The following is a 26,854-nucleotide window of genomic DNA, read 5'->3' on the forward strand; positions in this document are numbered from 1 at the left end:
GACATTAATAATAATACCTAAATGTAATAATATATTATTACATGAAATATGTCCAATTTTATATGCACTTTATTTTATAGTGTACAATATAATATTATAACGGATTTGTAGGGGATCAGTTAAGTAGTGAAATAAGAGACGTGATATAGTTAGTTTATAATGTGTATGTACAAAGAGTAAAATCAAAAGAAAAAAATGGCACGTATATAATATTTTGCGGATTTATAATGGACAAGTACAATGGACAGACTTACCTAATTCAATTAATATCCATGTATATATAGGTACTGATTGTAGTCTTACATTTTATTCTTTTATTACTTATTTTAAAAACTAATTGGAATTTTTTGTTAGGAAAAATATTGTGAAAAATCGGAGATATTTCGGAAATGTAATAATGGTTATATTTTTTTCACAGACATTAATTAATTCTTGTTAATTTCGAAAATCTTCAATTTCCGACGGGGTCTTGCAAATCATTTTTTGTATTACCGAGAAATCGCGTGGAATCTGAATTTTAAATTGCAGTATAATGTCACCCCTCTTTTCAGAATTTTCTCCGTAAGCTGGCATTCCTTCACCTCGTATTATCTTTTGATATGATGGTCTATCAATAAGTATAACAATAATATCAGTTTTTTGTCTTATATACCTACCTATAATATTATAGTATTATAAACAAAGTTTATTGAAATGTGATGCTATAACTGTATAGCTATAATAAGTAACAACTACCTATATAGATATAGGTAACCATTGTAACCCAAATATAATTATTGTTGATAAAAAAAAAATGAATAATCGTAATAAATAGTAATTTCTATGATGATTAATACATTATATAATCAAAATCTAACAATATTAGGTATTTAGGTGTCATGTATAAGTTTTCATTCCATAAATTCTATTGCACGTAGTATACAACGTCAGTTCGTCCTTCGTCACAACTTGTGTAAAATAAAAACAGATAGGTAAATATTTGTTATATATTAAAGCATGATTTTACAAACTATAATTATTATCAAAAAAAAAAAAAAAATTTTATGCCAACTCACGGGTCTGTCATTAACATTTTTTAAATAAGTCAGTTAACTTGAATTTCATTTTAGTAATTGTCGAGAACAAATTCTATCGTTCGTACGTGAGTATTACAATTTATTATAATATTAGTATAGGCTATAGGGCACGGATTTTTATGTATTTTAATAATATTATAATTATTTGTTTAATTAATAATTTAAGAATTGTACTTCTAAAAGTTCTACATATTTTTAACTCCTAATATTTATTTAGTTTCTTTATTTTTTTTTTTAAATTTTCTCAAAGTTTTACTATACAATAACAAGTATTTACAAAGATTTTGAATGCCTTAAATATTTTTCAATAACGTTTGATAACACTTAATGGAATAATGACCCCGTTTTTCAGTATTTACCAAACTACTCTAAATCAATAATAAAACAATTTATAGCATCAACAATATTATAGTAAATACCAAAAAATATGGATATTAAATAAATTAGATCACCTACTTCCCAAATATTATTAACGATCCAAAGTTATTTTTTTAAGTGTATACTGTATGCTTAAATAAATTACGCTCCACATAGAAAATAAATTAAGATTATTTATTTTGTAATAATATAAAAAAATGAAAAAAACAATTTAATTAAATCGAGACTAGAAAAAAATATTTTTTTAGATAATGATATATAACCTATAGGTACGTACGTTATTACTTGTGTGATATTCACTCTCAGTTGTTTGTTATCTAACGTGTGTACTAAAAACTGAACACCATACAGCATTTCTTCGATAGTCACAGTATAAGTGCTTATCAAATCTTTTCCACTCCTTACGAAATGTTTATGTGGTAAATCATTGGTGATAAAAACTGTCGAAAAATCGTAATTCATAATATCAAGATGATAATATTTTATATATTATACAATTTATAATATTATAGGAAAACTATATTTTTTGACTTTTAAGGAATGTGTTATAAGTTATTCCTACAAACTACTAATAACTAATAAAAGTGTGTACAGATTTAATATCGTTCTTATTTGTACATATTATATTTGTCATTGAATTTAATCCTTCAAGTATTATTTTTTAAACTTATTTTTTGTCGTGGAAAAATGTTTAGAAACATACCTTAGTTACTATGAACTATTCAATGAGACATACAATTATTACTGCTTTATTCAAAATAACAATATTAGGTACCTAATATATTATTATGGTGTATTTGTTAAAATAAAAGTAGGGAGGTAGGTATATGAATAGTTATCATTATTATAGTATTATCATTACAACAATATTATATTCGTCTTGTGCATTTTATTTCGTTTGATTAAATAAGTTAAATGTAAAATAGGTAGTTGTAACAACCGCCTATAAACAACATTAAGTAAGTACCAGCTACTCCATCCTCATAAATGTATATACCTTAAAAAAATGATTTAATTATTTTACTAATTAACGACATCCACTTAAAATCGTCGTGGTTTTAAAATCATGTTTAGATCTTGGTTAATAGGCAAAATTCGTTTTTATGTACCTATATAATATTTACAAAATAATTCTTAACCTTAATTTAAAAACGTGTTTTTGAAGATGATAAGATTTAACATATTTTTAGGGAGTAGACTAAATTGTTATACTTTTTTCTGAACTTATCAACAGGCAACAACATGCCTACCACAATAATGTTTTTTCACCACAGTTCAATATTCATATATCCAAGGCTGGGCAAGTTAATGATTTTTTTTAACTCAGTTAAGTTAAGTTAATATGCACCTATAACAAAAAGTTAATTTGTTTATAAAACGCTAGCGTACTTAATTTTTTTCCAACCCAAAACTAAATTATAGGATATAGTGTTAATACTTCATACAGTATTTCCATATAAGTTAGATTCGAATGATATACATTTTTAACTTTAAACAATTTACGATACATATTTTTTGACATGAAAACGAAATAGACTGAAATAGTGAAATATTATAAAATTAAAAACAAAATAAATTAACTTAACTTACTTCTTAAAATGAAAAATTAACTCGTTAATTCCACGTTAATTGAGAAAGAGATTTAGTAAGTTAACGGTTAAGTTAATGAAAACCCAAAAGTAACTAGTTAAGTTAAGAAGTTAAAATAAAATTAACTTTAACTTTTTAACTCGTTAATGCCCAGCCTTGCATATATCACATCATATTGAACATTTATCTTATGGAAGATTTATTGTTCTAAAATAATTAGCAGCTAGTTATGTGTATAATTTCTTGAATATTGGATTTGTTATTTAAATGTCATATAGTAAAAAAGAAACTTGAAAATAATATGTAGGTACCGCCTATCAAAATTACCATTAGTGAATGTTCCAAATACCTACAATAGCCATTAAAGAGGAGTGCGTCTCAAATTGCGAAAATCCTTTCTTTAGATGGGCAAGATTTCTGGTAGGAAAGTGAAACTAGACCAACTAAACAACCCGCGAGTGAGTGTTGCGCTGCTGTACAGTAGGTTACAAGTGGTTCATTGTAATGGATGGTGTTAAACTTGAATTAAATGATATAATATCTATCATACTGGTATAATACAACAGTATAAAAAATTTATATTTTATAGATTACAGCTGTTGTATTAGTTTATTATTACTAAGTTCAAAAATAAAACTACAGAAATAAAAGTATTACATAATCACATAATCAACTTACTTACGGTTCTTCCATCAGTTAAGTTGTGAACAATCTCACTGTTAACTGGTAAGCCTTTAGATATTTTTAAATTAGTAATACACTGTGTTCTTCCATCACTTTCGGGGATATTAATTTTTTTTGATGCTCCATAAAATATCTACCAAATAAATTGCACAATATTATTAAAATTATCTTAATCAACTAAGACTAAAACTTAAATATTTACACACGATCTGGTGGTTTAGTGTGTTATAAAATTATAATAGGCACATTTATTGTTTATTTATGTAAACAGATGAGCGTCGATAAGTCGATTTTTTTTCGTGCCATTGAAATGTTTTTAAGTTATGTTCTTTATTTGTATTCCCCTTAAGTTTTACTTATCTGTAAACTGAAGTTATCTCTAGACTCGACTTTATTTTGAAAATAATTCAAGTCACCTTAAATATTATTACCTTAGAAATAATTAGAACTCATTAATTTAAACTATTAAGATCATCAAATTATAAAAATATGTGTCTGTAGAAATAATGTTCAGTGAAATATCTTATTCTAAGCTCGATAAAATTGAATATGACAAATTTATAAAATATAAAAAATACGAAACGATATTAATTTGCTAACATACAAGATATACAATAATAAATACATAATATTGTTAGAAATATCTCATACCAATTAAAATTCGATTTATCCAAATCCTAAATATAGGGTAATCTTAAAAGTCTTGAACCTTGGCCCCTGAGTCATATACCTAGTATTTTCAGATTTAAATGTAATACCTACACATCATATTATAACTTCAGGCTCGTATATAATTATATATGTATCATTTTTTTTTTTAATGAATTTGTTTGGAATTTGTACAAGTGTAGGTACAATTTCCTACAATGAAATCTGATTGAATCCTTTGGACTACAATCAGACAATTTAAAAATGACGTAAAATCTACTTAATACAATTTTATTACACTTACTTCGTTTAATGTTAAATTTATCGGAATCTTTTTAATGTCTGGTTTAATGCCAACATTTATAGTTGCCTTCCTGTTTGATAACATGGCTATTATATGAGTATACGGATTCGTGGATCCATAAACTGACCTTAAAACATAAAATTAAGTAATATTTACTATATGTAATATAAAAGTAGGTACATATTATAGAATCATGAAAATTAATGCTTCCTAAATATGATAAAAACCACAGACCTGTCACTATGATGACTTGTCACTAAAAAATAGATTTTATTATTTTAAACATTATGTCAATTCTTTGTATGGATTATTGAAAATCTCCCTTTGATTGAACTTTGAATAAAAATGTATAATTAGGTGCCCATAAAGATTTTAGTTTATATAAAATATACTTAAGATCTAAATACTTTACATAATTGAATATAAATGTTGATGTTGTTATTTATTTATAATACATTTATTGTATACAAATCATATAAAATTAACTATTAGATTCTAAACAGTTCACATCAATCACCAAAATAGTAATTATAAATTTAGCATATTTATTTTTATTACTTGTACGTTGAAAAAATATCACCATGATACAAATACCGTCTGATATCTTTTTTTTTATCAACATATACGCCTAATTTCATTGGCCCAATCCCAAATTGATCATGAATTACACGCCAAAAAGAATTACTAAGGACGTCATAAGCTTCAAATGCAATAAGCCTACAATTTGTTTCATCTTCGTTCAATTTTTCCATACCAAATTTATGTACGATTTTCCGAAATCTATACATATAAGCGATATTAAATAAATTGGAATAGTTATAACATTAAAAAAAAAATAATGCCACTATGAGTTGTGAATAACGAGTTAATCCATTTGAATTATTGTATTATTTTATAAATGTAAATTATTTAACGTAAGTTGCAGTTATTAGATAGGTAAGGTACATACGCGTTTAGTATATCAAAATCCGAAGCTGTTCTTTTTAAGCCTAATACTTTATAGTAATCAATATCCATAATGACGCGTTTCTTTATACAAAAAAGTATTGTTATTTTTTTTTTGAAAATATAATAAATTAAAATGTTTGTTATTGATATAATATGGTATCTAAGTATATATTATAATATTATAAATATGTATGCATTTATACCAGAACTTCAATTGAATAAACTTATAATTATGTAAGTATCTAAAAAAAATTAAACAAAAACTAATATTAAATCTAGAGTTTAAAGTCTAACCTTGCAATGTATATTATTGTATTGGTAATACTGGATAATATTTTATACAGATAATTAAATAAATATTAATATATGTTATATCCTTAATTATTAATATTTAATTTAAGAATAGTATAAAATTGTGTATATGAAAATAAGAGTGCGAGTGCCTATGTTCGGAAAAATTAGCTGTTAAAAACGTTGCCTCAGATTCACCACTACACATCATAGAGGGTTTTACCATGTACCAGTGGGTGGTGGAGTATATCAATTATACTCATTAGTTTATGTTTTTTTTTAAATTATTTTAGTTTATTTTTATATATATTATAAATATTAGTATATTTCTTCCCTGCAAGATCCACTTGCCACGTCTTGACAGTGATTATAAATATACATTTTTTTAATAAAATCTTTGCACGGAAGTAGTTTTGGGTGTAACCATGTATGGGAGAAATAATTATTGCTTCGTTAGCTAATAAGTAGAATTTTTCATTGCATGTAATGAAATGGGAGTATTACATAACACCATCGTTTTAGGTGTCATCGAAATAATGTGGTGGACGACAATTTCGTTGAGGGGTTGTGTGATATAGGGGTTGTGGAGTACCTATAGGTTTCGGTTAGTTTCGTCAGATGATACATTCGTTTGTTTGTTGATGGGAAGATTACAATACTACATAGGTATATTATGTAGTATTTGTACTAAAAATTAAATGAAACTTATCATATTTTTCGCAGGAAAAAACACTTACCAGCAAGGAAAAATGTTGCAAGTAGGTACACTGGAAACTAATTACTGTAGAAAATAACTTTTTTTTACGAAAATGTTTTTTTATAATAAATTCCTATTGAAAGTTTATTATAATTTGTCAAGTTTATAATTTTTAAGATTTCTAAAGAATACACATTATTTAAACAACTTATTTATGTTTCTGTCTGTAATTACATTTTTTACCTTATACGTAATGTAGTTAACAAAACCATTATTAATCTTATAAAAATATTCTTGTAGAAAATAATTTTCCTTTAATATTAACTGTTTTATTGAAGTATTTTTTATTTTTTTGTTACATTAATTTATTATACAATCTGTAAATTAATTTGTTTACAATGAGTATATGCGCTGTGGGAGTTCAGTGATGGAACTTCTTGACAGTGAAGTATTTTAATATTATTATATGGAGAATGAATTTATGAATCGATTTCTATAATTAGTTTAAGAACTAGGTAGGGTTAGTATAGGGCTATAGGTAGGTAGTATAGACGATATAAAAATATGAATGGAAATTTGATTGTATACGTCCATGATCCATCGATAGATAAATTTAGTGTCAACAAATGCATAACCTATTTACTCTCACAACATAATATCGTAGACTAGTAATGTGTTTAAAAATAACTGTTAACAAATTATAAGTTCTAAACTATTGGTAATTTTTAAATCGGAATCGATTGATGGAGATATTGTTTTCACCCCAGTAGGTATATTGAAAATTTTTAAAATGTTTCATGCACCATGGATATTAAAAACAATACATGATAATATAAAGACGTGGTACCTATAGTTGAAGTAATTTTAAATTGATTAAAATAGCTTAATATAGTCCTATCACTTAGACGACGTTTATAAACTTGTATAAAAGTTAAAGTGGTTATTTTAAAAGTTGTTTAATATTTGATAGTGTTTATATTATTATAACATCAAGCCATATTACACATTTAATTTCACAATAAACTTACTTATCTCAATCTCATAAAAATAGCTTTATCAACTATAATGTGTACTTTTATGTGTTTAAAATCAAAATAAAATATGATTTGTTTTAATTCGTTTCTATTTTGAAAGGTTTTATCTAGTGTTATTGTTATTTTATGTTATAATTTTTACTATCATGTACCTAACTATATAACATTGTACCGCGTATTTGACTTGGATTGAGTTGTTTGATATTTTTGTACCACATTTTTGTATGCATATATATGTTTATATATATCACTCCATTCCTTAATAAAAGTAAAATATTGGAAAAACATTTTTTTTTGAACATAGATTAGCTAAGTACTCTTCTTTCAATAAATTTGTTTAACTTTTTTACGATAATTTTACCTAAGAATTAAGATCTATATGACCGGGATGCATAAACAATCCCCAAATATTTTAATGAACCAATAGTGGTCCCTTAAGGCCAGTGGCAGCTCGTGGATGCTAGTGTTTGGGGTGTGACTTCAAATATATAATAGCGTAGCCATAGGTATAACAAATTATTTAAATATACGAAAATATACATCTTACCATGACAAAATAGATCTATTTTGTCATGCATCTTACTTTTTATAATATAGTCGCAGGTCGCAGTAGAAAATTGAAATTAAAATAATAATAATATTAGCGATTAGCAACCGACAACGCTGTTAATTTAAAAATAAATTACCCAATATAGTAATATATTAATATTTTACTGTATGGACGACGCTACCGGTCGTCCAAACACTGCTCGTGTGTACATGCGTACGGCGTACCCATATGCTCCCGGTATCTGAGAGAAATAACCAGTTCGCACCCGACAATTAATGTAATAGATAAATGTAAAGTAGGTAGTTTACTAGTAGGTAATTTATAACTATTTTACTATTTAAAAATTTGCAATATTTTTTAAAAATGCAAAATTAAGAATATTATACAATTAATTTTCTTCATTTAATTAATTTTAGTAGGGGGTGTGATCGTCCCGTCGTCCAAACCACGAGCCGCCACTGCTTAAGGCTTCAACACGATCTATAGTGGCCTATGACTGATCCATTTAACAACACTTAATTAATCAATTTTTTATGCAACTCAGCAATAGTGACGAAATACGGAACAATAGTTGTTCTATGTGCTCCTTTAAGAGACGATTAGACGAAGACAGACAATTCCAGTGTAGCGTTCCATTAATGAGGATAATTATAAAATTAATTATTAAGCAATGTATATTGACAAGGTTGGCCGTGAAATGTGAATATAAATTAATTTTAGTCTAATGTTCAAAACTAGAGAAACACGTTTGAGGCATGCATGTGTTAGCGAGATAATATAACATACTATACGATTAAAAATAAATCAATTTACGTCATAATTCATAATGAGTATATGATGCTATAACGTGAATTAATGTTTGAAGAAAAATGCATTAGTTATTAAGTATTATATTAATCGTTTAAGTTCAATGTTATCACTTTTACAAAAACTAGGCTGTTTTTGAGCTACCAATTTAAAGATATTTGAAATTTTCTACTTTGTATATTATAATGTAGTATATGATAGTTTAATGTTGATGGAATTTTATCGGACTGGAAAAACATATTTTTTATGTCCAAATGTAAAACTAAAAGGTTAGCGCAAGTTTACTGACTGTAAATATAAGGACCGCAATTTTGGAATACGTCTGATCCTAAAATTACAATGCTGGTCTAGGGCTTAGGTGCAATTGGTCTATGCTCATAATTTCGACATACCCCCTCATCATATACAAAAATGCACGAAATTCAAATAATAATGAATATGTTATAATATAATATAATAATAAAATATTAATATATAAAATTATGTATTTATGATAAATAATTATAGTTTATTAAAATTAGTTTATATAAAACGTAGGTAGGAGAGCGATGAATGTATTGATTTTACAATTATGTGTGTTTTTTGTTTTGTGTCCGTTATTACCTTTCGGAGTAGTAAAAATGCAACTTTAATATCTTTTGTGGCAGAAAAGTGAACCTAGTCAATATTTTAGGCCTTTAGGGGGTCAAAAGTAAAAATGACCAGTATTTTTTTAATAATAGGAAAAAACAAAAATAAATTAGAGAAAAAAGGATTTTTTTTGCAAAACTAGTTTTAGTTTTTTTAGTTTTTAGTTTCGATTTTATTTTTTTTCTGTGTAAATCAAAAATGAATAACCGTATATAACTTAAAGTTGGAATATTCACAAAATGTTTGTATTATAATTTTCTATAGGTACATGGTATAGTTTTGAACATTTTAAAGTTATTTAGACATTTAAAATTTAAATTTTATTTCCATAATAATTATTGACAATAATATTACTGTCGATGGAAAAAATGTTCAATCGGTCTAAAAGCTTAAACATGTATTACAAGCTTTCACATAAGTTGTTATTATAGTCATTTGAAAAAATTAAAGGTACATAATGTGCAAGATATTTTTTAAAAGCATTTGATCTAAAAACGTTGACAAAATTCATCAAAGATCATATACAAATTATTTTTTGAACAAAAATGTGTAAAATGTTAAATTTTCATAGTACAGACTTTAAAATTTAATATAAGATTCCTCATAACTCATAAGTACTTTATACTGAAATCAAAATATTTAAAATTATATAAACATAATATTTGTCTATTGGCAGGTTACCTATACTTATTTAAAGTTGAAATTCGGACCAAATTAAATATTAAAACAAAATAATAATACATAACGATTTAAGTTATTTTGTATAGTAATTTAAAAAAATTATTCGTTGGGACTTGAAACTTTTGCGTATACTAATATACATTACAATATACACAATGCAAATTTTCAAAACATTTTGCGATTGCATATTTATACCACGAACCTATTCACACGACACTGACTCAAAAGTTAATGACAATAATATAATGAATACAATGTTCTTGGCAAAAATTTAATTCAATCTACTGTAATATTAATAACAAAATAAATTATACTTTAATAGCAGTATTAAAAAACATATCATCAAATATATTAAGATAATAATATAGACTGACAGGCTGTCTATTTGCTCTGAATAGTTTTTCGTGTCCAATGATTTATCATTGAATTCAAATCCAACTCATATAATTAATATATAATACAATTATGGTGATGACTCAATGACGAGGTAAACTTGACACCTACTGTACAGTGTTTAGTAGAGAGGTTACCTACTTTTCCCCTTGTTTATTTATATTTCGTCAGTATACCTATAAATAAAATGTTTTCATGAAAATAATTATTAAGAGCTGTAGTGCACCCAAAAGAAATACTTATAAGTATCTTATATATTACAACTCGTTTGAAATTTGATTTTTTATAAAAAATTCTCAAAAAAATATTCAGCTTTGTAATATCAAATTAATTATGTATTATGTGGTTCTAAAAACGAATTAACTTAAACATTATTAAGAAAAAAAATAGTAGAAAACTGTTAAATACTGTTGTTGTAAAACTTAAAATTAGTGAAAATCATTTTTTTTGTCTTATCAGGTGGCAGTGTGGCACTGCCGAGTGTCTTCCTATTTTGACCGTAAATAGTATTAATCTAATTAGCTATCAAATTTAGTAAACCATATTATTGTAATTGTATGGATTGTAAATATACTTTTCTTTAATAAAAAAAAAAAACATAATAAAAACAAATTGTTGTTTCCGTAATGACGATACAAAATGGGTAAGTACATTCGAATTTCTTAAGAAAATGACGGTTTATTTTTTCTGTAGAATATAAACTGTTGTTCTATATGATATTAGTGTTGGTATAAAGGTAGGTGACAAAATAAGCTCAAAAATATAATTTATCCTTAAAATATAGAGCTTTACATGGATCCAAATCAATTTTAATTCTGTTCACAATAATATTACTAACAGTTGAATCTGCGTTGTAACTCATTTTACCTCGTAGCACATTTTGCGGTTTAAACATCTATAGTCTTATGTGGGACACGGCCACAAGGCGTCCACCTAAAAATAATACGCTCTAGCCGCAAATCAATACATTTCGATTATAATAGTAGGTACCGTAGGTATGCAATCTCGTGAATTATCTTGTAGTTATCTGTTGCAGAGTTGAGAGAAATTGATTTACGCCCAACAAACACCTCTTAGGTACCTGCTACAACTTACAAGAGCTCTTACCCATACTTATATAAAATAAATACGCGCATACAGTTAATACTATCAAGAAGGGTTGATTGTGAAAGCAAATGTAGCTAAGTTTATTATTTTGAGGTTTATTTGTTCAAAACTACGTGGTTATTATATATTGCTGAAATATCAATATGTTATGACGTTCCTGCTTCTGCAATAGCGTACGATGTAGAGCACTATACACGTGCGAGAGAACTTATGTATGTATGGAGTTAATTCTTTTTCGCAATAGTGAACCATACAATCTTCACGCCAGGGCTCTATATGATGATACATTTGTTTCGCTGTCGACGCACAGTAGCTAGTATTACTGCATAAGACGTGTTCTATTTAAACGATTAGATATTATTGATATTAATATTATATTATTACACATCGAAGTATACACTCGCGAGTTCATACTATATTATAATATGATGCATATTTAATAGTGGTGAAAAATCTTACAATAAATTAGTTAAAATTATTGTTAAGACTTAATAGGATGTCAGCGTACTATTTGTTTTCTCTCTCTGGCCCACGCGCAACACAGACAAAACGCATTTACGCAGAATATTTTTTTCTATGTTTTTAAGTAATCTTAGGGTAAAATTACCCATCAAAAAAAAGATAGAGAATAATATTTTTGAGGGAATGACATATCGATTTGTCTAAAAACAATTTAAACATAATTTAAATTTACAACATTTTATTGTTTATTTTGAAAGTTGAATACAAAGTCAAATAACAATAAAATATAAAATCTATTTGTCATTCCCTCAAAAATAGTATCTCTATCTTTTTTGTAATGGATGATTTTGCTCTAAGATTAATTAAAAACATAGAAAAAATGATTCTGCTTTAATGCGTTTTATCTATGTTGCGCGTGGGCCAGAGAAAGAAAACAAATAGTGCGCTGACATCCTCTTAAACAATCTTTCAGAATTGCGGATCACCGGGATATAATAAGACGATAATGAGATATCGAGATATAGTAATATGAACGTAAGCCGAGGGCGACTGCGAGGGGAATAAAGTATAGCAATGTTATTAATTTTAATTCTAATATAGTAACGATAACAATAATACATGGGTACAAATAATAATAATAATAATAATAATAATAATGATACCACGGTGGTGCTTGTTCGCCACCTGTTGTATGATTAAAGTATCGATCTATACGAACCTATGTAATTTTTTCGTCTAGCCTGTCGTCCGAAACACGCGAATATTGTTCACGATATTTACGATATTCTGCTGGGTCAACAACACTCGTCGCCACTGACGTCTGAACCGGTCAATCATATTATTATTGTTTTTGCGATCGGGGGGGCAGTTTAAACAGCAGCCGCAGCAGTAGTAGCAGGAAACACGAGCGGCGATGTTAGTAGCAGTCCTTCGTAGCCAGCCGTACGCACAGTCAACAGATCGAGCACTTTCGGGGAACATCTAGCTCAGGTTAGTACCGATGATGGTTTTCTAATAAAATATAAAAATTAACGAACGTTTGTCTGTTTGTTCTCGTCCTCTATACATAGACTCAAAAACTATATTATACTAGACCGTTTTTAATAAAAGTCATAATATTATATGTATATAGATTCCTCGTGAGACTCGGGGAGGGTTTGTAGCTTCGATCCGTATAGGGGTAGCTTATATAATATAAGGTGGTTAACACGTGTATTTTGTTTAGGCTCACGTTTATTTATTATAGTCCTATAGGGTTGTCATTGGTAACGGATATTGAAGATTCAAGGAATGTATTTAGAATATGTTTAGATAATAGATCGAACCGGTAATTTTAGGGAGGCTTATTAATAATTTTAAAACCATAACCGCATATTCGTTTATTTCTGCAGTTCGCAATATTATTATGGGTTCACATAAGAAAAAAAAGTTACTTATTATTACTATTCTCCACAGGTGGATTACTCATATTTTCGGTTTTATTCATCTCCAGCTGCAAGCGAAGTAATAATATATAATAATACGTATTGACAGAGTATAATATATTTTCGATCGTCTACATACGAGATAGATGTCGTAAATATTATGTCTTATCATAATAATATATGACGTGGATGTGTTAAGCTTCATTGTCGCATCATTTGTTTGTCGCGTCATGTCGAAATGGCGATGAATCTTTTTTTCTTGGACACGTTGGCGCCGCTCGTGTTCGTATACTATGTGTTTTTTTTCTCGACAGCTAAAAAATATCTACCGCGGAAAAAAGAATCGTCTGTATTTACAAACTCGATAAGACGAGATGTACGAAACGAAAAAATAAGTGTCACATAGTCATCAACAGACAATAATATCGTACTCATGTTTTATTCTCTACGGTATACCTGTCTATAATATGTATTTAGCTATTGATTTAGGCTGTAAGTCTGTAACATATTATAGTGATGTATCCCGTCAGCATTTATAATACGACGTCTATCGCGGCCTGTGGAGTTGAAGAGAATGATGTTGTTATGTCGTCCTGCGTACTTCTTATAAAACAGTATAGGTACTGATTAAAAATATTTTAAGTCTATATATTTGATTTAGATTGTGGTCAGACATGTGTATTTTATGTGAATGATTATCACCCACAACACAGTAATGATTACGACGTATAGTATGACTAACAATATATATTTTAAAAGTATGTCCAACTTGCTTAATACAATATTATACAACCAATTAAATAAGATAACTTGATGTTTTTCACTTCCATCGAGTTCATAATCGATTATAGGATTTATTTTTTTTGAACAATCGAACATAATACAATATTGTGTTTTTATAATATTATAATACGCTGGAGGAGTGTATAATTAAAATACTACGGATGCTGTGATAAATTAATCAAATGTTATTGTTGTCCAAGAATAATACATTAATTAGTCGTTATTAAGTAGGTAGCTATACCTACTTAATAGTAAGTAGCTATACCTATTATGTTTGCAAACAATTTTAAGTTATTTAATATTATTAATTGCTACACGTCAAATTTCGATTAAACCATAATACAATAATATGAGATTCCGAGTTTAAAAATCAATGCTTTATTTTTTGGCCCAGACTTTTTAAAGTATTGGAATGCTTCATAAGTTTCATACACTAAATTCTTAATACTGATAATACGACACATCGTTTGGTAATTTATTGTAGAATGTAGATTAATATCAACATTTTAAAAATTGTATTTTATTTTAAAGGTCAGACAATTGAAAAAATTACTTCACTTAAAATAGTTGTATGAAATACTTTAAATACTTTAGTAATATTATATATTTTTTTAAACGTAATAGGAATAAATTATTATAATTAATTATGACTAACCTACACATTTTTATCCAAGTTCCGCATGAATAATGAATGTCAATTTGATTTTGAAATTTGTATGCTTATCTCAAAAATTAGTGGTTAATAACTAACATCCATATAGTTAAATTACATTTGAGGTTTATATAATAATATATAATATGTATAATGGTTGTCGTCTTCTTGAAGTTCTTCCAATTGATGGACTCTTCATTCTGGAAAAAAATGTTTTTTTTCTTTATATTCTAGGTATTACATTCAATTATTTTTCCGATGTAGGTACATGTCCCAGATTGTATTATAATAAAATGTTTAAAAGAAAAATATAATTTAAATATATATACTTCAGATGTTATTGTGATAGCATATAATATAAATACAATAATGGACACATGTGATATACATAATATACCTATATAGTAATATTAGGTATAATAGGTTAAATAGTTTTAGTTTTAATATATTTTATATTGTTAGCTGACGTATAACTCACTAATAATATAAACTATCAAGTTTTCATAGTGAAATATTAGCAACATGTAATTCGAACAACGGTAGGTGTTAGGTAGTTACGATTTCTATTTTGAGTGAATTAGGTAATTAATAATTACCTAACATAACCTAGGGCGCAGATTTAAATGCATTACTATTTTATTCTGAATATCCTAAAACGACTGTTCTAAGAAATGTTCTATTACTTTCCAGTTTCCAAGCACAAAATTCGTTTCTTACATAAAATAACTAAAAATAAATCTTTTATTTGAATTTTTTTATAACTTTTATATTTTTAGAGCATTTTTGGAATTTTTAAGGTATATTATGTTTTAAGTACCTACAATTTTCGTATATTATATTATAATCAATACAAAACTTACCTAATAGTTATTATTTATTTTGCTTCATTATATTATTTTCATTTACATATTATGTTTTTACCTATGTAGCACACAAAAATAATGATCTGACACACGACATTTTTGTCACTTGATGTATAATATCGAAATATATAGATAGGTACCTAAGTAATTTTACTAACTACTTGCATCAATCCCGGTAACTCAAAATGTCGATAGTGCATAGTTAATAAATAATACAAATATATTTTTGTTTAATCATTTTATTTGACGTTAAGTTAAAAATAATAACTAAGGGTGTTATTTTAAGTTGTGTAAGTAATTTTAGATTCTGAGTGAAACGATGAATGTATTGATTTTACAATGATGTGTGTTTTTTTTTTTTATTTTTTTTTTTATTTTTTTTTTTATTTTTGTGTCTGTGTACACGATAAGTAGTCGAAATAATGCTTCGATTTTCGACTTCAGTATCTTGTTCGATGGGAAAGTGAATATCGTTGGTGCATTGGGGAGGTCAAAATTTTAATTTCCCAGTAGTTTTCAAAAGCGATGTGAAAAACAAAAGAAAAATTAAGGAAAAACGGGAATTTTTACGCAAAATCGATTTTTAACAAAATCGATTTTGGTTATTGGTGTAACTCTAAAACAAATGACCGTAGATGCATGAAATTTTCACTGGTTGTTTATATTTGCATTTTCTATACACAATACAATTTTGAAAATAATTTGACTTTTTTTGAACTGTTTACGGACATTGTCAGTTTTCAGTTTTTTTAAATTTTTTTTCTATAAATATCAATAAAATTTTATTTGTTGGGTAAAAAAGCTTGAAAATTTAATAGAAGGCTCCTAGGTTATTGTTTCAAAGGCAGATGAAAAAAATTAAAAATCCTTAGTCACAGTTTTTTTTTATACACGTTTAAAGTTCAAATCTTGAAAAAATACGGAAAAATCACGAAAATTTGCAAATTATTTTGAGTTAGAAATTCATAAAAAATTTTCTTTTTAAATCTAAGATTTTAAAATCTAATACAAGATTCCTCATAAGTTTGTCTAACTTTATCAAAAAAAAAATTTCTACAAGAAAGTCAAATTAAATTTTTATGAGCGTTTTAAATTCATATTTTTACAACATTAGATATTCACTCGATTTCTCATGTACCGATTTCCTTATTTTCTTGTAATTCAAAAACGAATAACTGTAGATACATGAAAATTTCACTGAATGTTTATATTAGCATTTCCTATACACCATACAATTTTGAAAATATTTTGACACTTTTTGAGCTGTTTACGGGCATTTTCAGTTTTCAATTTTTTTAGTTTTTTTTTCTATAAATATCAATAAAGTTTTATCTGTTGGGCCAAAAAGTGTAAAAATTTAATACAAGACTCCTGATATATTTTTACAATAGCAGTTGAAAAATATTGAAAATACATAGGCACAGTTTTTTTTTATAAGCATTTAAAGATCAAATTTGGACAGAATTTATCAAAATCTCGAAAATTATCAACCATTGTAATTAATAAATTATAAAATGTTCAGTTTTTATAGCTAAGGATTGAAAATTTAAAACAAGATTCCATGTAAATAGATAATTCGGTTACCAAAAAATCTAAAAAATACACAAGCACAGTTTATTTGTATAGTCATTTTAAGTTCAAATTTGGACGAAATTACATAAAAACCTAGAATAACTATTTTAGTTATTTTGTTGTGATTGTATAATATTATTCGTGGGCACTTGAAACTTCTAATTTGTAATATTTTCATCGATATATTATGATGATAGTATCACGGTTTGTTGTTGATGTATAACGCGTTATATGTACCTAATGGATATTGTGATATGATTAATTTGGAATTTATTATAGGTTTTTTTTTTAATACCATAGATAAGTGTATAATATGTCTTATACCTAGACTGACATATCGTCTCCACTCAGAATCGTTTTTCTTATACAATGATATATCATTGAATTCAAATTTAATACCATCCATTATACAGTGACCCACTTGTAACCTACAGTACAGCAGAGCGACATCCACTTGCCCACCTTTTTTTGTTTTTAGGGCATTTAAATCCTTGCCCAATATAATTACTAATAAGTATACTTTAATACATGTTTTCACAGTTTCTATAATACAATAAATAATATAATGATAAACAATTAAAATATTTTATTTTAGATAGTCGAAAGGTATATAATATATAGAAATGGATATACCAAATACTTAATAATAATAATAATAGTTTTATTATTATTATTTTTATTATAATTAATTATTGTTCAGGAACTGAACTTATTTTTATTAATTGTGTATAATATAATATGAAAATTGTTGGTTAGTAGAGCAATATATGTTATAATGATTATAAATTGATAATAATTTTAAAAAGTCAAATTAAGTTTAATCTGTATTTTAATGGAAATTAAATCATACGCATTGTAGGTACCTATACAAGAATAATCTTTTTTTAATAAAAATATAAAAACCTTGCTTTAAATCCTAACCCCAACATTTATTAGTAAACACGATAGGTATTATGTTTATTTAACATTGTTCAAAACACACAAAATACGTGGCAAGTACATAATAATAATATACGAACTATTTAGTATACACTTATGACGTACACTTTCAACGAGAAAAATTGTACACATGAGACACAATTTTGTGGAGGAAGTAACACGAACGCAAGGTACCTAGCCATAAAGGTGTGTAGTATGTTGTATTATAAGGCCACTGTCAACCTCTCCGAGTGATTCAGGGTCAGTGTTGGGATGAGTATAATATTGGGCGCGTCACCATTAGAGCATAATATCGTTTATGTATAGTGTTTCCCTTATGCCGACAGTAGCGACATTTGGCGAGGCTGCTCGTGCCGCTGACGTTTGATCCGCTTTCGCCCCCTCACAGCAGCTGCAGCTACCTTCGACGTCGCTCAAATCCATCACGGAATATGATCACGACCATGGTATACTTCCATGTAGTTTGAAGTGACTACGTCGTTACCGTGGTTGTCGTCGTTGCTAATCTGAAGTCTGAACGTGAGTTCTACGGATGTTCCGTCCAATGTCGCTTCTCGAAGACTTTTATGAGTTTTCTCCATCTGGTTCCAAGGCGGTTACAGCCGGTTACTGCAGACTTGTTGCTGTTGCTATCGATATGTCTAAAAACTGCTTACAATATTTTCTGTTAAGTGCAATTGATAACATCACGTCAATCGTCGACAAGTCATATTTAAGTAGTTTACTTTTTCAAAAAAAAATTTTATTGTACTGGAAACTACTCGTAGATTGGCTTGCTCTTTGTTTAATCGAATAATTATGCTTTTATAAGCACGTTCGGCTCGAGATTTGAAATGAAAGTGACTACGTTTCTATGGTTGTCTTATGAATCCAAATTGTTTGTCTAATATTTCCAACACCGAACATAACAAAAAATACTAATATTATAGGTACCTACCGATATATAATAAGAAACGATATTTTTTTTTGAATAGTGGCGTTGTAGATAATGATATATTTTAGTTAGAATATATATTCAATTATTATTATATTTCCATATCTTTGCACTGGTATCCGGGGTATCACCATCCGGAAAAATATCCAATTTTACTCCCCCTTAGTTTAGTATACTATATAGTGTATACTGTATAATGTACGTACCAACAATAGACATTTGGATAACTATTTTTCCATTTTTTTTCCATTATGGACATAATTTATATTTTTGTATATTTATTTGTATTTTATAATATTGTTATGTCATATAGGTATACATAAAACAATAATATTATGGTGTATAATATATGTGTAAATACAAAGTATATTATTTAATTAGAAACATAGGTTTTTTTATATCCATTATTATGCCCTGGGCTTATGACTCGTATAAACAAAAATATTAAACAAATTTGCTATCCATCAAGGACAGATGCGATGATTAACTGAGTTTTCTTTAATACTAAAATCAACAATATTATTGAACATAAATTGTACCTACTAAATGCTTTGTTACTTCACACGTAGCTATTATATACATTTAGTATAATAATATTATAGGCTACAACGTTAGCTAAATTACCATACAAATACGATTACATGATATACGATAAAAGTATAAAACTGTCGTTTATTTAATGGTTTATTTGCAGGGACAATTAATTACAAGCTATTTGTAGTGAATTCAAAAGCACGTGTAAACACAATGATTGTACCACTCACCGATGTTCAGCTGAAAGCGATTCAAAACTTTTTTCCAAGATCAAAGGCCGAGATCGATCAGGAATTATCCATCGTCAGACACTGGTTGGATAAGCAACCGCATCTACCCAAAACAAGTAAGTACTAAGTTTTCAACAGTAATTTCATTTTTCAGTTATTTAACCTTTTATAACTTCTAATTAAGCTGCAGGACTAAGGAACGGCAAAGAATTAAAGAGGTAATGATAGAGATGTCGAGTGGAGAGATTATGGGGAAACCAAACTTAGGGTTGATTACCAAAAGAAGAACGTCTTATTGTATCTTACGTTTAGATATTTCGTAATCTTTTTACCTAAGCAATCGTCGTGATAATTTATGTTAAATTACGCGTTTAGTTTGGTAGCATTACTGCACGGTAGCTGGTACCATATAGTATAGGTTTATTTTAAAAACACAAATTATCTATCTACAACATCGTATTATAGTTATCATGATCATATTGTCAGGAACTCAAGGTGTTCATTGTAAGATTTTAGCATAAATTAACCGGCTGATGATCGTAATATAAGTTATATAACTCACAATAGTTTTTAAAGTACATATACTACTGAACACAATATAATAACACGCATGTCGCATATGCATATATTTTATACGATCTACATCAGAGTTTATTTATAGAATATATATATTATATTTATATATAGGTACATATTTTATATCGCTGATATAATATAGGTTTAAAATAATAAATATAATATATTATTAAAGAGACGCAGAAATGAAGGACATTCATGAATACTGCGCTATATCGCTTCGACAGAAAGTATACCTACCTATAGTGATTGACGATTGTAAATGATAAACATAATATTATATTTTGTGTATTAACTTTACATGGGTTATCATTATTCATGTACGGATTAACATTTTTACAAGGAGTGTGTAACTCCTTTTACGAAACGAATCGGGTTGTTAATTATTATAAATGATATTTCGGGGGAAGGTCGGATCAAACATACTATTATGTTCCATTCAGCGTGTACGTCAATGCAATTATTCCACCTCGGACAAATAATAATATTATAATTTGATATAGAGCATAACGCTTAAAGACAAAATCGATAACAGGAATTAAAAAATCTTAAATTATGGGTCTACGAATTATTATGAATTATTATTGAATTCATTATTTTTATTCCAGGTGATGAATTCATAAAAAAAGTTTTGTTTAGCTTAAAATACCGCACGGAAAAAGTCAAACTCGTGATCGATAACTACTACACCGTTAAAGAATTATTTCCTCAAATTTATGGAGACCTAGACCCAACGACAGAAACATTTCGAAAACATGTAGAAGCAGTGTAAGTATGGAAAGATAGATGTCTCGAAATAATTAATGCCAATTATACATATTAATATATTAAATAGTTAATATAAATAAATAAATAGTTTTATAGTAAATTAATAACTAATAACTTAAATATAGTATACTATGGTATATTCTTGTGTATTTTAATTGACATAGATAGGCAGTATAATATAGGACATAAATTACTATAATTATTATAATTGCTAATTAAATTACATGATGTTAGCTAAAAACGTTAATAACTTCATCAGTAAAAATTTGTCTTCTAAATAAGCGTTAAAAGAACAAAACAAATACCTCCTTATAGGTTTTTTAAACATGTTCATTATTGTATGAAATGTATTATTTTAGTTTCAACAACAAAATTCATACTCCAGTTAAATGAACTCACGCATAACGTCTTTTGTTTTAATTTTTTTTTATACACATATGACTATATGAGTCACGATTTATACGTGTCTACTCCAAACAAAGAGAGGAACGTATGAATAATCGTGGCCCAAGTAAAAGTAGGAACTGACAAACAAAGATGGACTCACAACTTAGTTCTTCTGTGTATTTTTACAAGTTATATTAATATATTATTATAAGCTATTGGTACATTAGTTATTTAAAATACATCATAATATTATAATATGCTTACTGTACTTGTTAGTTATTATTGTGTAGATTGTGTATTTCCTAATCAAATATGTAAAAATCATATCACAAAATATGTTATAAAATCTACAGAAATCTAAAATTATAAACTAATAATCGGTACACAATAAATTACATTAATATTTTTTAACCCACAATTTAAAACTTAAACCAATCAATCAACATTATTCGTATTAAAGTTTTCATTAATTTAAATAAAGTTACATTAAATTACATATGCCTCTGAGGAGTTGCCAGTGACATAATATCATACAATATTTTATCATATGTGGGTGAGAGAGATTGTATTATAATTTATAATATGAAGATGTTTTATATTTTTGTACAAAATTTGTATTCATAAAGATAAAAAACAAATAATAATTATGATAATATTTTATTTATACAAAAAATTCAAATGTTCTATTCGGATGAACTGTGATAAAAAATCTATGATTTTTTTCAGATAACATATTGTGTTTAATCATTGTTATCTATTGTAACTCTCAAATGTGGCTCAAATGTGGCTCTTTGTGGTCAAAATTATGTATTATATCAGCTATATACATTATACCTACTATAATAGATTTGTTAAAATATCGTTTAGTTATTATTCCATATTATTATAACCGTCCGTAGTCTGTAATTCCATATGCCACTGGACGTAACTATCTTAAACCAGCCTCATTTTATAATAATATATAAATACATAAATAATAAATATTATACAACAATTAATCGCATAATAATTTAATACTTTATTTATTATTTAAGAACAATACTCGCTTATTTATTTACACGTATCAGTCGTATTAGCCTTTATATGTAGGTAACTTACCAATATTCATGTTGATAGCATTTTATTTATTCAAGTATCTATACAAATTATGGAAATTCAAGATTTGTGGAATATATTATTAAATTATAGTAAAATAATAGTTAGTTACGTCCTTTTTTTTTTGTTAGCGTTTTAATTTTTAATTTTCAATATTAAACTAATGAATCTGTACAAATTATAGAAACTTACGATGTGCAAACTATATTTTACTATATAGTATGTTTTTTTCAGGATGATAATCAATTTCTTACAATACTGACAAACTGTTTAACTATAGACATCATTATATTCACAGATCGTATCAAAATAATATAAGTTTCAAACTTTAAATATTTTTCTAGGTAACACTCTCGATTTGCTCGTTTAACACATAACAACTATTGAAGACAGTATTAAGTAGACAAGTGGCATGCACAGAGCCCAGATAAAAATTATTTTTTTGATTAGGTAGTTAGTTTGAAGCAATTAATCACTGTATAGTTTATAATGACAAATTGTATAATTTGTTCAAAAGCAAAAGTCAAATAAAATTTTAACTTGTGGAAAATATAATTCTTTTATTCGTTGTTTTGTATACATTTTAGTCACATGTTTCCATTACCCAAACTCACGCCGGAATTTCATAGAGTGCTTTGTTACCGGATGGCGACAACAGATGCAAAAGCGTTTTGTCCTGATAGTCAATTGAAACGCAACGAATTGATGTGGAATTGGTTGTTTGATGAAGACGCATTGACCTTAGGAGATATATGGATATTTGATTTGACAAATATGGATTCGATGGCTCAATGGGCTCATTTCAATCTCAGTTTTATGAAAAAAATTCTCAAAATAAATATGGTATTTAGTCTATTGATTATTAAAACATGATAATAATATATCGTCGAAAATTGTGTATGCTAAACTAAAATAAAAATCTTAAAAATACCTAATTCATAGATTTATATTATAATATATTAATATACTAAACTAGTGATTACAAGTTTTTAAAAAGGGAAAATATAACTACGCTGCTATGACAATATAATTTTTTTTTTTACAATTTACAAATGTGTACCACTCTGATGTACAGTAGTTGTCAAGCATGTCGTTGTAATGGATGTGTTATATTTGAATTCAATAATAAATCATTGTATACGAAAAACGATTCTGAGCGGAGACGTTGTGTCAGCCAAGAATACTTGTATAAATAATCTCATGGTTATAAATAGCATATCTTTCCAATGAATTTTATCTTTTTGGTAGAAGTAGTAAACCTGATTGGGAACCTTCTATTAAAATGTCTAATGTTAGTTATGAAAAAAAAACTTTTAATGCATTTTTAACTGGAAAATAATTTACAAAATTTAAAAAATTTCTCATGCCCATAAATAGTCCAACAAGAGTCAAAATCGCTTGGAAATTTTACAATTTATGGAAAATATTCGTTATAACATTTGATGAGAATATCAAGTATCTAGGGTTATTCTTTTTTGAATTACCACAAAATATCAAAAATGTATGCATGAAAATTCGTTAATTTACCGATAAAAATCCAATATCGTAAACATTTTAAATTCAAACACAAACAATTAATATAACTTTTTTTTAAGGTAGGAAAATTTGTAGGAAATCTTTTATCAAAATTCCTAATGTAAGCTATGAAAGGCTATAAAAAACTTTTATACATTTCTAACTGAAATATAGTTTGAAAATTTTTGACATTTCGTCAAAATTTGAACTTTAAATGCATGTAAAAAATAATCGTGCCTATATGTATAATCTTTAATATTTTTGAACTTACATTAATGAAAGTAAGGAACTTCAGATTAAATGTTCAAGCTTTTTTACTAATTGAAAAAGATTTTTACGAGAATAAATTAAAAACAATTTACAAAATTCGAAAAATTTCTCAGGGCTATAATTACCTTAAATTGAGTAAAAATATTTCGAAAATATTACCATTCATTTAAAATTCCAGTTTGAATATTTTCTGATAACTTCATAAGTCTACGGTTATTTGGCTTTGAGATACACCTATAAAATAAAATCGATTTTTTCAAAAATTGGTTTTTCACTTTTTTTTGTTTTTCTTGACTTTTTCTAAAACAACTTGAAATTTTCAATTTTGACCTATCGAAAATAAAATAAATTCTCTTTTCTGTCAGAAAAGATGCTGAAATCGAAAAGCTTAACATTTTTAGTACCCAAAATGTTGATGACAGACAGAAAAAAAAACACGCACTGAATAATACCATTAATTTTAGTATATTTTAAAATCAATGACAATACTTATTATGTTTAAGAAAATACTATTACAGTAATATCAGATTATCATTTTCTTTGTTCGATCAAAATATAATATTGTCTGTATAATAATAGTAGAATATGATCATAATGTTTTAAAATATTACCAGACAACAATACTATTGGTAGTTACATTATGATGTTTTATTTATATATATTTACTATAGAATTTAATTTATTTCAGGAAGCGAAACCAGTGAGGATCAAGCGAGTTCATTTTGTTAACATAGCACCAATAGCCGAAACTTCACTTAATTTTATCAAACACTTTTTCCCCCAAAAATATAAGAACAGAGTGAGTAAATATAAGAGATATTATTAACGAACGCTCATTGCAGCGATTCGACGTTATGAAAAATTTAGAAGAACTTCCTAAAGTTTTATCTAAATTTATTTCAGATCTTATTTAACTCGAATTTCGAATGTTTGCGAGAACTTTACCCAATTGATATGTTTCCAAATGAATGGGGTGGCAAAGCTGGAAATTTGGCTGTACTGAGTCGTAAGTGCTTTTCAAACCACGGTCAAACGTATACGGTACTATCTTCTTCATTTGACATTTCAATTAAATTTCTCTGAGTATCTACATAACTATTACCTGTACTGCGCACCTATTATATAATGTTTTTAGAACATTTTGATAACATTTGATTTTTTTAGAAATTTCTTAAAATTATACATATACGTTTATTTATTGCAGAAAGAATGCACGAAGAACTCATAAAACGCAGAAGTTGGTGTTTGGCAATGGAAGGATTGAAAACCGATTCTAGTAAACGGATCGGTCAATCGAAGACAGCCGATCAGTCGATATTGGGCATCGAAGGAAACTTCAAGAAACTTTGTTTCGATTAAACGTATCGAGACGAAAACAAACAAATTATTTTACCTCTTTATTATACAATGTACATTATAAATATTGTTAAAAAAATAAATTTTAGTACCTAGTGTAATTATTTTTTGTACAATGACGCAATTATATTAGACAATATGGCTTAGAGAATCAGTGATCTGTAATTCGAAGAAACACTATGTACTTACTACATACGATAAGGTATACTATTTTATAATGTGGTTAATCTATTTTTTGCTTCCTTGTATCATAGATTGAAAGAGATACTAATATATCTATGTATAATATTTTAGTTGATATATTCTGATTTTATTCTATACATATTTTGTAATTTAAAATACCTATTAATAAAATAATGTTCGTGAAAAAATATAACGCCTGTTTTAACCCACAACACTAATACCAGTTTCTACATAATATTTTTATTGTTTCTTATTTTATCCTATTCAAATCTTAAGAAACTTATCACCTGGTAATAATTATTGACTATTATCGATATTTTCGAAGGCCTGTTGATTTTGCAATAACCTACTTGGTCACTTCAGTGGATTGTGTTAAATTTCTGCCGTCGATCTCAATACTATACGATAGAAAAGTGTATCAGGACTTATTGACCAACCATCGTCATGCGTTTTCAAAAAATAGGCTGGGCATCAACGGTTTAAAAATTAAAAT

General features: G+C 26.9%; 2 protein-coding genes across 4 annotated transcripts; one reads left to right on the forward strand and one right to left on the reverse strand.

Annotated features, from left to right (window-relative positions):
- Positions 1–435: 435 nt before the first annotated feature.
- On the reverse strand, positions 436–5,697 carry LOC132950357 (dnaJ homolog subfamily B member 4-like). Its single transcript, XM_061021777.1, has 6 exons — positions 5,630–5,697; positions 5,239–5,460; positions 4,681–4,807; positions 3,723–3,861; positions 1,732–1,894; positions 436–607 (listed from the first exon to the last, which is right to left on the reverse strand). Exons 1-6 carry the CDS (start codon positions 5,695–5,697, stop codon positions 436–438), a joined length of 891 nt encoding a protein of 296 aa, XP_060877760.1.
- Positions 1,022–26,575, forward strand: LOC132950356 (uncharacterized). Of its 3 annotated transcripts, none has more exons than XM_061021774.1 (8): positions 1,022–1,141; positions 13,020–13,270; positions 20,142–20,327; positions 21,396–21,555; positions 23,625–23,880; positions 25,511–25,621; positions 25,726–25,828; positions 26,027–26,575. In XM_061021774.1, the coding sequence occupies exons 3-8, from the start codon at positions 20,195–20,197 to the stop codon at positions 26,179–26,181; spliced, it is 918 nt and encodes a 305-aa protein (XP_060877757.1). In that variant the 5' UTR covers positions 1,022–1,141; positions 13,020–13,270; positions 20,142–20,194; the 3' UTR covers positions 26,182–26,575. The 3 variants fall into 3 exon arrangements, with proteins under 3 accessions (XP_060877757.1, XP_060877759.1, XP_060877758.1); XM_061021775.1 differs by lacking the exon at positions 1,022–1,141 and adding an exon at positions 12,753–12,845; XM_061021776.1 differs by lacking the exon at positions 13,020–13,270 and having other exon boundaries at positions 1,123–1,141.
- Positions 26,576–26,854: the final 279 nt, after the last annotated feature.

Source organism: Metopolophium dirhodum, chromosome 8 (assembly GCF_019925205.1).
Source record: "Metopolophium dirhodum isolate CAU chromosome 8, ASM1992520v1, whole genome shotgun sequence".
Classification (NCBI taxonomy): Eukaryota; Metazoa; Arthropoda; class Insecta; order Hemiptera; family Aphididae; genus Metopolophium; species Metopolophium dirhodum.

Coding starts and splice junctions, on each gene's coding strand:
- LOC132950356 (XM_061021774.1), top strand. CDS start 20,195: ATGATTGTACCACTCACCGATGTTCAGCTGAAAGCGATTCAAAACTTT. Junction 21,556..23,624: donor CGAAAACATGTAGAAGCAGT/GTAAGTATGGAA, acceptor TATACATTTTAG/TCACATGTTTCCATTACCCA. Junction 23,881..25,510: donor AAATTCTCAAAATAAATATG/GTATTTAGTCTA, acceptor AATTTATTTCAG/GAAGCGAAACCAGTGAGGAT.
- LOC132950357 (XM_061021777.1), bottom strand. CDS start 5,697: ATGGATATTGATTACTATAAAGTATTAGGCTTAAAAAGAACAGCTTCG. Junction 5,461..5,629: donor GATTTTGATATACTAAACGC/GTATGTACCTTA, acceptor TTATATGTATAG/ATTTCGGAAAATCGTACATA. Junction 608..1,731: donor AATATCACACAAGTAATAAC/GTACGTACCTAT, acceptor ACTTATTGATAG/ACCATCATATCAAAAGATAA.